Here is a 12,082-nt window from a genome sequence, read left to right on the forward strand (position 1 = left end):
CTCTCAATTGAATTTTATTTCATGTGAAACTTGGCAAAATCTTTGACACAAATATGAAATAATTACTTGGAATTTTTCACGGGACTCAGTGATTTTTTTCTCTAAGCTTATAAGGGGGTTTTCTCAAACCTGAGTTGCAGTCTCATGCAAGTCCTATTTATGGGTGTAATTCCTTATCGTGCCAGCATCCAAATTGCAAGGTAACATTTTTTAAAGACACACTAGGTCACATATTCAAACTCCTCAAGAGGGATTTTGAATATGTCTTTCCTAGCGCAAGTAGCATTTTATTTGCATTGTCCGAAAAAGGACACTTAAGTGTCCTTTTTTGGTACCAAACTAGTGTTAAGAAGAAAAAAAATAAAAATAAAAATTTACAGCCATTTCAAGGCAGGTCAGGTTCAGAAATTTCTAGGGGTTTGCCAAAAATTCCCCTTTGCTAGAAAAATTGCAGGTGGTGCCATTCATGCTGTTTGGGTTGGAATTTGGAGGTTTTCCAAATTGAGGTCAAAATCAGCAAATTGAGCCTCTTTCAGTTGCAAAAATTTGGGGCTTTTGTGAAAATTGGCCAATTAACTGCACATTGAAGCGATTGGAGTGCATAAAAATTGAGGCTTTTCAGATTGGAGCATGTAATTGGGCATTACAACTGTGATTTGTCGCATATGTAAACACATTGTGTGTAATTGGACAATTTGGTGCAGGTTTACACTTGCTTCAATTTGCAGGCAAACATTTGCACAGGACATTTGGTTGCGTGGCAGTGCACATTGGTGCTTGGTTTGCTTGCAGGTATATTTTGTTGACATGGCTCAAAATGCTACAGATGTATTTGGTATGCTCACCCAGGAGGACAAGTTGGATGGATCTAACTACTCCCTCTGGAGTTTCATGATCCGTAATTTGTTGGTAGCCAAAGGGCTTTGGGGCATCGTGTGTGGTGATGACACACGCCCACTTACCATACAGCTAGCCACGCCTCAAAGGGGAGGTGCTCAAAGAGCTCCTGAGGTAGAACCTGCTCCCACACAAGAGCAGAAGAGATGGGACTCTAGGGATGCACATGCCATGTCATTGATACCCTTTCAGTGAAAAGGACTATTATTCCACACATTCGTTCTTGCAAGACATCGAAGCTTGCATGGGACACATTGGAAGCAATGTATCAGGTACGCAACGAGACAAGAGTTGCCTACTTGAAGAGGCAATTGGATCTTCTTTCTATGGATGAGGGTGACTCCATGGCAGATCATCTCACCAAAGTGAAAGATTTGCAGGAACAATTGCTCAACATTGATGAGGTTATCCAAGACAGACAGCCGGTCACCAACACTCTTCATTCTTTAGCACCTTCCTACTTGGGCTTTCACATCTCTCTCAACCTCTCTATGAGAGGAGGTGGTGATCCCGTCACTTTTGAAGAGCTGGTGGGTTTACTCTTGCAGAAAGAGCAAACAAGAGCAAACTTATCGAGCAACCGTGGTGGAGACAAGCATTTACAGCCAAGGATAAGGGTAAAGCAAAGAGCTTTAAGCATGGGGGACAACAGTCTAGCAAGGCTGGTCATGGACAACCCTCTTCTGGTGGTGAAAAGTCTGACAAAGGGGATGCAAACAAGCCCAAAAAGAAGGGCATATCTCACTATTGCCATAAGCTTGGACACTACATCAGTGAACGTAGAAAGCGGATTGCAAAAGAGAAAAGGAAAGAAGCAGGCAATGCAGTAGCAGACTCTTCTGATGATAAAGCACAACAATCAGCTAATGTAATTCAGGAAGAGTACACTTTTTTGGTCACATGCACTAGTGACACACCAAGTGCTTCAGACAATGATATGTCTTGCATTGCATCTGACAAATAGGATGTATCATGGTATTTTGATAGTGGTGCTTCGAGCCACATCACTTCATGCAAAGATGTATTTCAGCACTTGGTTTATGCTTCAAATGGCCGCACTGTATCATGTGCAGATCATACCACATATCCAGTAAAGGGAATTGGCAATGTCATACTTATTGCAGCCAATGGTGCCAATATATGTATGAAAAATGTATTGTATGTTCCAGGGATAAAGAAAAATCTGCTCTCCGTTTCAGCCATAAACGACCAAGGTTTAAAGGTTGAATTTGAAGATGGGAGGTGTTTGGTAAAAGACCCATCAAAGGGTTATGAAATAGTCACTTCTGGAACACGATACAAAGGCTTGTATAAGCTGGACAGCTATGACAAGCGTACTTATGATGCAAATATAGTGGCTGCCCACACTCTTGCTATGCATGATGCAGAGCTATGGCATGCTCGTTTTGGGCATGTAAATTTTTGAAGTTTGATGCTTTTGCAGAAGCATCATATGGTTGATAATATGCCGCCTCTTGAGTCTCCAACAAGACATGTATGTGAGGGGTGTATTTTGGGAAAGATGCAACGAAAACCATTCCCCAAAGATGGAGCTGTTAGAGTTGAAAGTAAATTACAGCTCATACATAGTGATGTATGTGGTCCAATGTGGACACCATCCATAAGGGGACATCTTTACTTTGTCACATTCATTGATGACTACTCCAGGTTTGCTTGGGTTTACCCTTTGAAAGCGAAAGCAGAGGTGTTTACATGCTTTCGACACTTTGTAGCAATGGCTGAAAATGTGTGTGGATGTAAAGTCCAAACACTCCGCTCGGATAGAGGTGGAGAATACATGTCAAATGCATTCAAGGATTATATGCTTCAAAAGGGCATCAAACACCAATGTACTGTGCCTTATACACCGCAGCAGAATGGTGTAGCTGAGAGGAAAAATAGATCTCTCATGGAGATGGCAAGATGCATAGTGAAAACACAAAAGTTGCCTCACAATTTTTGGATGGAAGCTATAATGTGTGCAACTCATGTGTTGAACAGGTGTCCAACAAAAGCTTTGAAAACCATAACACCATTTGAGGCTTGGTATAGCCGAAAGCCAACAGTGGATTATATGCGTACATTTGGGTGTTTGGCATATGCACATGTGCCAGAACAACTTCGAACAAAACTAGATGACAAAGCAATCAAATGCATTTTTGTAGGCTACAGCAATGACAACAAAGGATACCGTCTTTATAATCCAACAACACGAAGGATTTTTGTTAGTAGAGATGTGGTATTTGCTGAAAATTCAGACCAGCCCATGTACAGCTTGTATAAAAGCAATGATACAGGCATACAGGACATATTTGATGGACTATTACCCATTGCAGTTAGGAGGGATTCAGATCAGCTAGCCCCTACACAAGAAAATCCTCATGTAGAACATGTGGAACAGCCAGCCATTCAGCCCTCTTCTATGGAAGAAGTGGTAGATCTTGTTAGGGAAGAGCAAACAGCCATAGACACAGCCAAGTCAGTGCCAAGATGGTTGCTGAAAACTTTGCAAGAAAGCAAATTTGCAGCTCCATTCACAGGTAGAACAAGGGCTAGTTCCAGCCATGCATTGAATATGCATCGTGGGGAGTCTGCATTAGCCATGGGTGGTCTCTTTGATTCAGAAGAGCCTTCTTCTTATGAAGAAGCACATGAGAATGAGCATTGGGTGCAGGCTATGCAAGCTGAAATCTCTTCTATCATGAAGAACAATACTTGGGATCTTGTGGAATTGCCTAAAGGCAAGCATGTCATTGGGACAAAGTGGGTGTACAAAGTCAAGGAAGTCTGATGGTACTATTGACAGGTACAAAGCAAGACTAGTGGCTAAAGGCAACTTTCAGAAAAAGGGAATAGATTATGAGGAGACTTTTGCTCCTACTTCGAGAATGACCACAATAAGATCAGTGATTGCATTGGCTGCACATAAAGGATGGAAAGTGCATCAATTGGACATCAAAACTGCATTCTTAAATGGGGATTTACAGGAGGAAGTATATGTAAATTAGCCCATTGGTTTTGTAGTTCCTGGTGAGGAACATAAAGTATGCAGGTTACACAAAGCATTATATGGGTTAAAGCAAGCTCCAAGAGCTTGGTATGATAAAATACATGCTCATCTAACCAGCCAAGGTTATGTGAATAGTCCAACTGACAGCACATTGTATGTGAAGAAAACCGGTGCCGATATTCTCATAGTCATCTTGTATGTAGATGACATGCTCATTACAGGTACTAGCAAAGCACAGATTTCAGATTTGAAAGCTGATTTGAAAGCTGAATTTGATATGTCAGATTTGGGGCCTTTACACTACTATCTCGGCATACAGTTTATGCATACAGATGATGGCATTGTTATGCAGCAAACTAAGTACATAAAAAGTTTGCTAAAAAGGTTTCACATGGATGAATGTAAGCCCATTTCTACTCCAGGAGAACCAGGTGTACGGCTTACTATGCATGATATTGGAGAGTCTTTTGAGGCCGGCATTTACAGCCCGGCAGTGGGATGTCTGATTTACTTGTGTAACACGAGGCCAGACATATCTTTTGGGGTGTCTGTTGAGCAAATTCATGCACAGCCCAGGCATAAAGCATTGGCAAGCAGTCAAACGCATTTTTCGTTATCTTCAGGGTACCCTTGATCTTGGTTTGTTCTATCCGAGGGGGGGCAGCTTGCAACTTTATGCATAGAGTGATTCAGATTGGGCTGGTGATTATGATACCAAGCAATCCACCAGTGGAAATTGTTTTTTTCTTGGCAGTTCATGCATATCTTGGTTGAGCAAAAAGCAACCCACTGTTGCCACATCTACTTGTGAGGCTGAGTATAGGGTAGTCTTCATAGCTACAGTAGATTGTGTATGGTTGAGGAGATTATTGGCTGATCTTCGTGAGTGTCAGCAGACACCCACCACCATTCTCACTGATAGCCAGAGTGCTATGGCTGTGGCACGAAATCCAGTATTTCATGCACGTACCAAGCACATTGAGATTCATTATCACGATGTTAGAGAGAGGTTACATGCAGGGGAGATCAATTTATCTTACTGTCCTACATTGGATAATGTTGTAGATCTATTCACAAAGGCTTTACCTCGAGGAAAGTTTGAAGCTTTCTGCAAAGCTTTGGGCTTACTCTCATACAGAGAGTGATCTGCTACCTTGTACAGGTTCACACTTCCACTAAGGGGGGATTTGTAGGCATATGCTCACTTATGGTAGTGCTATGTGTGAACAGGGCTTAACCAAGGGCACTTTTTCCCATGTGGTTTTTCCCCTTGGATATCAAGTGTGAAAGGACACCCTACATATAATATTTTGTACTTCTAAATTATATGGATGTGACACACATGCAAGAGTTGACTTGCATTTTGTGGCTACCACACTTTTGGCTCTCTCTCTCTCTCTCTCTCTCATTTCTGTGTGAGCTTCTCCATCCTGCACCCAACCCTAATGTGCAGGTTTGTGTGTGTGTGAGTGTGTGAGTCCAACACCAACAATAGGTGTTTACACTCTTTTCTCTTTGTGCCTACCAACAACGTTTGTAGGATAACCAAAATTTTAAGCTGTCTTGCTCTGGCGTGGCCCAAGTGTAAGCTACACATGCTCTGATTGACTTTTTGTTAAATGCCATCTAGGCAATCCTGGGAGACAGTTGATTACCTGAGAGAGCTGCGAGAATGACGGGATTTCTGATTGCGTTTCTGTTTGGAAATTTTGTGCAGGCCTGGAGGAGCTTGCCACAGCAAATCCTCATTTCACATCATTCAAGAAAACATTGTTCAGTCTGGAAAGCTGCCAAATGCAGAGAGAGTTACAGGGGCTAGAATTCAACGCAAAATTGAATGAATCTATCCACACCTACATGTGCTTAGTTTCAGATTTTCTTCTTCTGAGCCCTGCTCATCAGACACTGGAATATCTGATACGGAGATACAAGTTGGTCCCTTTTTTCCTTTTCTTTTTGGGAGGTGTGCATTGTTTCTAGGGAGAGACACATTTTTTTTTGCAAATAATTTAATGACTACTTTTAGAAGTGTCTTTAACTTTTTTTCTGGGTCATGTAATCAGGATTCATATCTTCAATGTGGATGATCTCATTAGATTTACACTTCCGTATCATGAGACGAGCCTTTTTGTTCGAGTTGTGCAACTTTCAAATATCGAGTATGTTACAATTAAGCCTCCATTGTCTAGAAAACGTTCTCCTTTCCCTGTTTTCCTTTTTCTCTTAGCATCTAGAACTTGTGAAGATGTTTTTTAAAAACAAAAAATATGCAAAGATGAAGAAAATGGTGTCAAATAGAGAAATCATGTCACTATAGATAAATGGTGATGATGTACATTTGGATTCTTTAATTCAGAATAATGGTTGAATTGGTGATGAATCTTGTATTTTGTAACTCATTGTTATTGAAGTGTTTTGAGGAAGAATAATGACAAATAATGAATAATGGATGAATTGTTGATGAATCTTTGTGGTTTCATGGCTTGTTCAAGTGTTATGGGGCAGAAAAGGACTTGTTTTGCATGTACCGGGGGTCTTGCCAACAACCTGACCCTGTACTGCCATCCCCTCTCCCCCTTCTTTTCTCCCTCCATGGCATTCTTGGAAGAATAAATATAGGTGAAGGACAGGAGTAGGCAAAGAGCCCTGATGAGATCTTGAGATACTCAAAGCTTAAGGGCATACCTGCGCTTGCTGTTCACTCAGGATAACAGTGAGCAGTTTTGCCTGTATCTTTGGGGCCCAGGCGCAACGGGCAAATCAACTATGGTTCAGCTGTTGGAGCTATAGCGTATAGTTTTTTTTTTGATGTTGAAGCTGATGGTTGGAAGAAAAGACTCTCATAATGGTTTCTAGAAAAAAGGGTGGTTAATATCCTCCTAACTACCACTCTTTAACAAAAAGGAGAAGAAAATTGAGGTCTTCAGAGGCTGCATTTATGCAATTTTGATATGCAATGATGTAGGCTTGCACTTGTGTATGCACTTGTATATTTGCGCCTGTACTTTGTCCAATCAAAAATTTTAACTTGCGTCGCATGCTTTTAGGAAGACAAGATGGCACTTTCTTGAAGGTGTAAAGAAGTCTGGTGCAGCTCCCCCTCGAGAATTGCTGGTGCAACAGTGCCTTCGGGATATGGCAGTTTTGGAAGGGATTTGTGAGTCAGTATGTGTCTTTTTTTTCTTCAAGTTGTGTTGAGATTGTGCCTACTGCACTCACACGCCTCACACCCATCCACCCATCCACCCAAATTAACTTTTGCTAGTAATATATCATAGAATGAAAGGGAGCAGCTTCTTCTAACTTTGAATAATAGGGGGGTTTCTCCATCAGCATGCAGATGTGAGATGAGAAGTGGAGCTGTATGCCCTTGTGTAAAAGCAATGGGGCTATAGGCTCTAACTGCTGAAGGCTAGAGGATGCTCAAACACTGCCCTTTTCTTTCCTTTTCTGCTATATTTTCTCTACTAAATGGGAGTGAAAGAATCAAGAAATGCTGAAAGTGATTGTAAGCAAAACATCACTGTGAGCTTAGAAACAGGGTTGAGAACATAGCACAAACTATATGAGGTTTTCTTCTGCTAACTCAGCATCAAGCTGATTTTGTTAAGGACTCACTACATCGTGTCGCAAAACCAGGGAAGGAGTAGCAAAATGTGACAAAAACTTGAATTTAAAAATTTGAGTGTGTATTTTTACAATTGAGTTTGTCTTGCATATCAGAAATACTTATGGTTTCACAGAAACTGTTAATCATACTTTATTTTGTAGCTGTTTGAAATAATGGTTTCAGAACAAAGCATGCTTCTTTCATTAATAACTTGTTTTGTAGTTGAGTTCTTTTTCAAAAATTTTATGGTGGTGAGTAGCTGGTATGTGGGGTCTTAGGGTTCCTCCTGGTCTTGTTGTCAGGGTCACACTTCACTAATAGGTGGCAAGATTCCAAGATCAAGGACAACGTACTCATTTAGTGCTGCCATAGTCATGGAGGTTCTGGCTGCAGTACAAGAAGTCGATTCAAAATTAGTTAATAGAGTTCTTCCATACATTGTACAAAGCTTTGAGAAGGGATCCTTTGAAGAATCTGAGGTACATAATTTTTTTTATTTAGTAATTTTTAATGCCTTGAAGGGAATATAGGCTAAAAGGAGGGAAATATATTCCGTGTTCAAATGGGTGTTTATTTTTTGAGAGAATGCATTGTCGCACGTAGTGCTTTTTATTACATTATAGTGCTTCTTTTCGCATCCCGAGTGTGAATTTCATTTGTACCATGATGTACCTTTCTCCCTTGGAGTTGCGTGTCTCCTTCATGGAAGGATATGAATGCTTTTGGAACCATTGGAATGGTTCTGCTTATATGATACTTCAGTATGCTTGCAAGTATGGCCGTTTAGAACGGCTCTTTGCACACACACCAACCCAACCACCCCCCCCCCCCTTGTGTGATTATATGGTTCATTCTTGTTCTCTTAATCCAATTCTCACGTTTCTTATGTTTGCAAAAGAGAATTCCTCCCCAAGTGCAGATATGATTATCCTTGATATGTTTTTTAGCAACATAATGGAAGTGCTTGTTTCTCCATTACCTTCCACTCATGCCACGGTGGTCCAAGTCAAGGAACATTAGCTATTTTTTAATGGTGTATCTTTTTGGTCGTTGTGCAGGTTGGAGGCTTGATGATCATAGGAACATTAACTAATAAGACAAAGCTGTCTGAAGATACAACTGCATTATTTTTTGATTTGATCACTAAAGTGCTCAATAACGAAGTGCGGCAGGTGGAAGGCGGCAAGCTAGTTCAGATGGCTGTGATGATCATGGTTCAAATCATGCAGGTTTGCTACAGTTACCAACTTCAGATAGTTGTCAAGTTATGGCAGGCTTGTACTACAAACTTGATCTTGTTCTTCTCTCAGACTCAGTCGCTAAGCAGCTTTCCTGAAAAAGCTTTCAGGCTTACGGTGAAAGTAAGGTATGATTGGATCATGACATTCTTCTCTTTCTTGAGTTTTTGTGAACCTGGACTGCCAACACTGCTTGAAATGTGTCTGATCTTTGAATCGTTTCGGCACTACAGGGAGCTTCCTGACATCTTGTCTAGGATAAGCACTGCTTTCAACGCCGAGAAGGCTTTATCGCTTCTCATCAAAAGCCTTGTTAGACACTGGTAAATGGGGGACTTTGATTCTTCTCATACAGACATGGGCACGGCTATTTCAACTCTCATTATATTTCTGTGTGATTGCAGTCTGGTGAGCCCTCATTATGGGCAGGTGCTCCAAGAGCTTATTAGTACAGTGCCACTTAGAGGCCATGCAGAATCAATGGTGCTGGATCTTCTGGAACTAAGTGCTGAGTCTATTGAATCGCAAGATGCAATGGATGAAGGCTCCAGAGCATGTAAGAATGTTATCTGAGGTGCCTTCGTGCTGATGTGTGAAGAAAGCATTTGTAACCTTTTGTAATGCTCAAAGCATTGGTCTGGTTTTTAAAAAGGATATAAGTTTTTTTAAAAAAAAAATTTCTGGGAAGAAGATCCTTCTATTAGTTAATGAAAAAACAGCCACAAAGGGCTAGATACAACCACCATGGGCTAAAAACGAACTCGCCTCTTTAGAGGGGAAGAGACACTTCTCCTCTGCTTGGTCACTCTGTGAGGAGAAGGCTATCTCATATGGGGGGGGGGGGGGGGGGGAGGGGGGCAACCACACAGGTGGTTTGTAATGCCAAATGGGGACACCGCCTCTATCTGTGAGGAATGGGCCAGGCCTCCAAAGACTCAAGAAAGCTTCCTGCCGCTCCCGCATGCAGTCAGAACCTCCGTGTAACTTCCCCCACTGACCGCGACCGTAGAGGGAGTGAATGATATCGAGCCATATGCTCCTGATGGACTCAGCCGGCAGAGTGTGGGGACCCTCGATGGCCTCGCTCTACATCAAGCATGCCAAATGTGCCAGGCTGCTGTGCTATTGCAAATCTCCCATCTCTAGCATGAGCTTGGCCGCTTGTTGCCTGTAGGTGGGGCTGGTATTGCTGCAATACGATGGTGAGAGACCTGAAGGGCTAGCCCTCCCCCATCCTCCTCATAAGCCCTGACCACTCCAGCCTCTGTGGCCCAAGCGACAGTGCCCATGTAATGATTCGGGATGATGACCTGTCCATAGCGAATATGCGGAGAATCCGCTGCCAAATCTGCCGAGCCTTCGGGCAATCCCAAAGACAATGTCTCTGAGATTCCTGAGGGTGGCCGCACCGTGGGCAAGCTGCTGGCCGACCTCCAACTGCCAGCCAAGCCAAACTCATGTGTGCCATCAACCAAAGAAAGAGGGTGATCTTTCGAGGCCAAAAGCTGTTCCAAAGTCTCTTCTAGAAATCTGAAAGGAAGCGCTGTGATGGGCCTTGAGACTGCCAATGTGCTGCTGCCACCAGTGTGCCATCTATCTCAGGCATCTGGATCCTGCAGCCTAGCCGTGCTGTATATGCAAAGAAGGGGGCATCCAGAGTCTCTTCTTGATCCGCGGGAGCATGCCAAGTCCAGGCGTGTGAGAGGTCGGCACTCCCATATCCATAGCCGCCAGAATCTCTCCCTGGCCACCTTGGCCTATGTGCCACTCTTGTGTCCGAAAACCAATCACCCTCACCCTCTGCAAGGTGCAACCACTGAAATCCTTAGATCTCTCTAGTTTGCCATGACATCCAACGGAAAAAGTGAGCAGATCATTGTCCTCATCTGCTCCGTCGACCGCCATGAGGATATCGTGTCTGGTAAACATGCCTAGCCACACTGGGGGGGTCGGGTTTGGGATAGGAGTCAGCTACTCCTGTGGGATACCGGAGTCAATGTCAAGGCTGAGCAACCTATCCCTACCTTGGATCCCTGTCAGGCCTCTCTCTTGCACCATGTTGAAAGGTGAATGGTGATTGTACTCCCTGCATTGCAGTTTACTTAGAGTGCGATTCCCAACATTCAACACCGTTTTAATTCGGTGCGCTTTGATGAGCAATGCCACCCAATGTTTAGTATTTACACGCTACCCTAGAAAAACCTAAATCATGGCTGGCTGTCCAAATTTTTAAGTTGCAAAAAAAGTCAAGTTTGCAAGGTGTTGCAAACGTGAGAATGCAGCGAACGTTTGCTAACCTATGCAAACGAAAATGTTTGCAATTGAGGTGCGATCCAATCTCCAAGTGACGTGGCTGGAGCCTGGTCCCATGCTCAAGGCACCCCAAGATACATGCGGTTGGGCCCCTATCATGGCCACTGGGTAAACAGATCAAGGGGTTCCAGACCAACTGTCGAAGCCGCTCCTCTGAGGCAACTGGAGCTATCTGTCTGAGGGTTGGCCTGAGATGATCCCAAGCACGAAGTAAACTGGCTGCAAATCTGTCCTCAAAAGCTGGGCTAAAACCATGGACTCGCATCTTTGTGAAGATCCATCTGGTAGTTTGCGGCCAAGGGCCCCCAAGGTTCGGAGTGCGGGCTGAAATCCGGGCCAATAGAAAATCCTTTCAGGGCTCAACACCGGGAAGGAGTCCTTGCATGCCCAACAGGGCACGACTCTGGGTAGCTGGGTCAATGAGGCCTAGCCCCCCTCTGCGATGTGGCTCAATGATCACTCTCCATGCCACCTTGGCCTTGGTTGGCCTCCCATCACTGCCGGCCCATAAGAAGTTCCGGATCAATTGCTAAACTTGGCCAATACATGCCCGAGAAAAGGCCGAGCACGAAGTGATGTACCACATGGTGGCTAAAAGTACCTGGTTTGCCACCACCACTCTGCCTGCTAGGGAGAGTCTCGCCAAGCTCCAACATAAAACTTCTTCTGAATACTCAGAAGAAGCGGGGCGAGTTGCTGCTCGGGAGAGATATCAATGCCAATCTGGCAACCAAGATAACGAACTGGAGTGCCCCTCGGGATCCATTGGAAAGCCTCCTAATGCGCGGCAGAAAATCTCAATCGCCTCCGCGAATCTTTGGAGATTCCCCACATCTCTTGCAAGGAAAGCTGCTGTGTCGTCTGCAACAAACTCCGAGTCCAGCAGCTCCTCCTACGTGCGGAGGGGAAGACGTAGTCCTTGAAGCCTGGTCTCCTGGGCGGAGAGAAAACTACTCATGGCCTCGGCGACATATAGGAAGAGGTACGATGCCAGAGGATAGCTCTGTCTAACAG

The 12,082-nt window shown here is 43.6% G+C and overlaps 1 protein-coding gene across 3 annotated transcripts in view; it reads left to right on the plus strand.

Moving 5' to 3' along the window:
- Positions 1-12,082, plus strand: part of LOC147632786 (ARM repeat superfamily protein) — a 106,000-nt gene that overhangs the window by 13,967 nt on the left and 79,951 nt on the right. For 2 of the 3 annotated variants that reach the window (XM_086807657.1, XM_086807656.1), the window contains exons 2-9: positions 5,625-5,838; positions 5,971-6,066; positions 6,955-7,072; positions 7,820-7,996; positions 8,576-8,746; positions 8,828-8,883; positions 8,989-9,078; positions 9,160-9,311. In XM_086807657.1, the coding sequence (XP_086663783.1) occupies positions 5,625-5,838; positions 5,971-6,066; positions 6,955-7,072; positions 7,820-7,996; positions 8,576-8,746; positions 8,828-8,883; positions 8,989-9,078; positions 9,160-9,311 (1,074 nt within the window). Of the gene's footprint in view, positions 1-5,624; positions 5,839-5,970; positions 6,067-6,954; positions 7,073-7,819; positions 7,997-8,575; positions 8,747-8,827; positions 8,884-8,988; positions 9,079-9,159; positions 9,312-12,082 lie in introns of those variants that run through there. The other variant, XM_086807658.1, reaches the window with a different exon arrangement.

Source organism: Cibotium barometz, chromosome 13 (genome assembly GCF_041138505.1).
Source record: "Cibotium barometz isolate CiBa-2024 chromosome 13, ASM4113850v1, whole genome shotgun sequence".
NCBI lineage: Eukaryota > Viridiplantae > Streptophyta > Polypodiopsida > Cyatheales > Cibotiaceae > Cibotium > Cibotium barometz.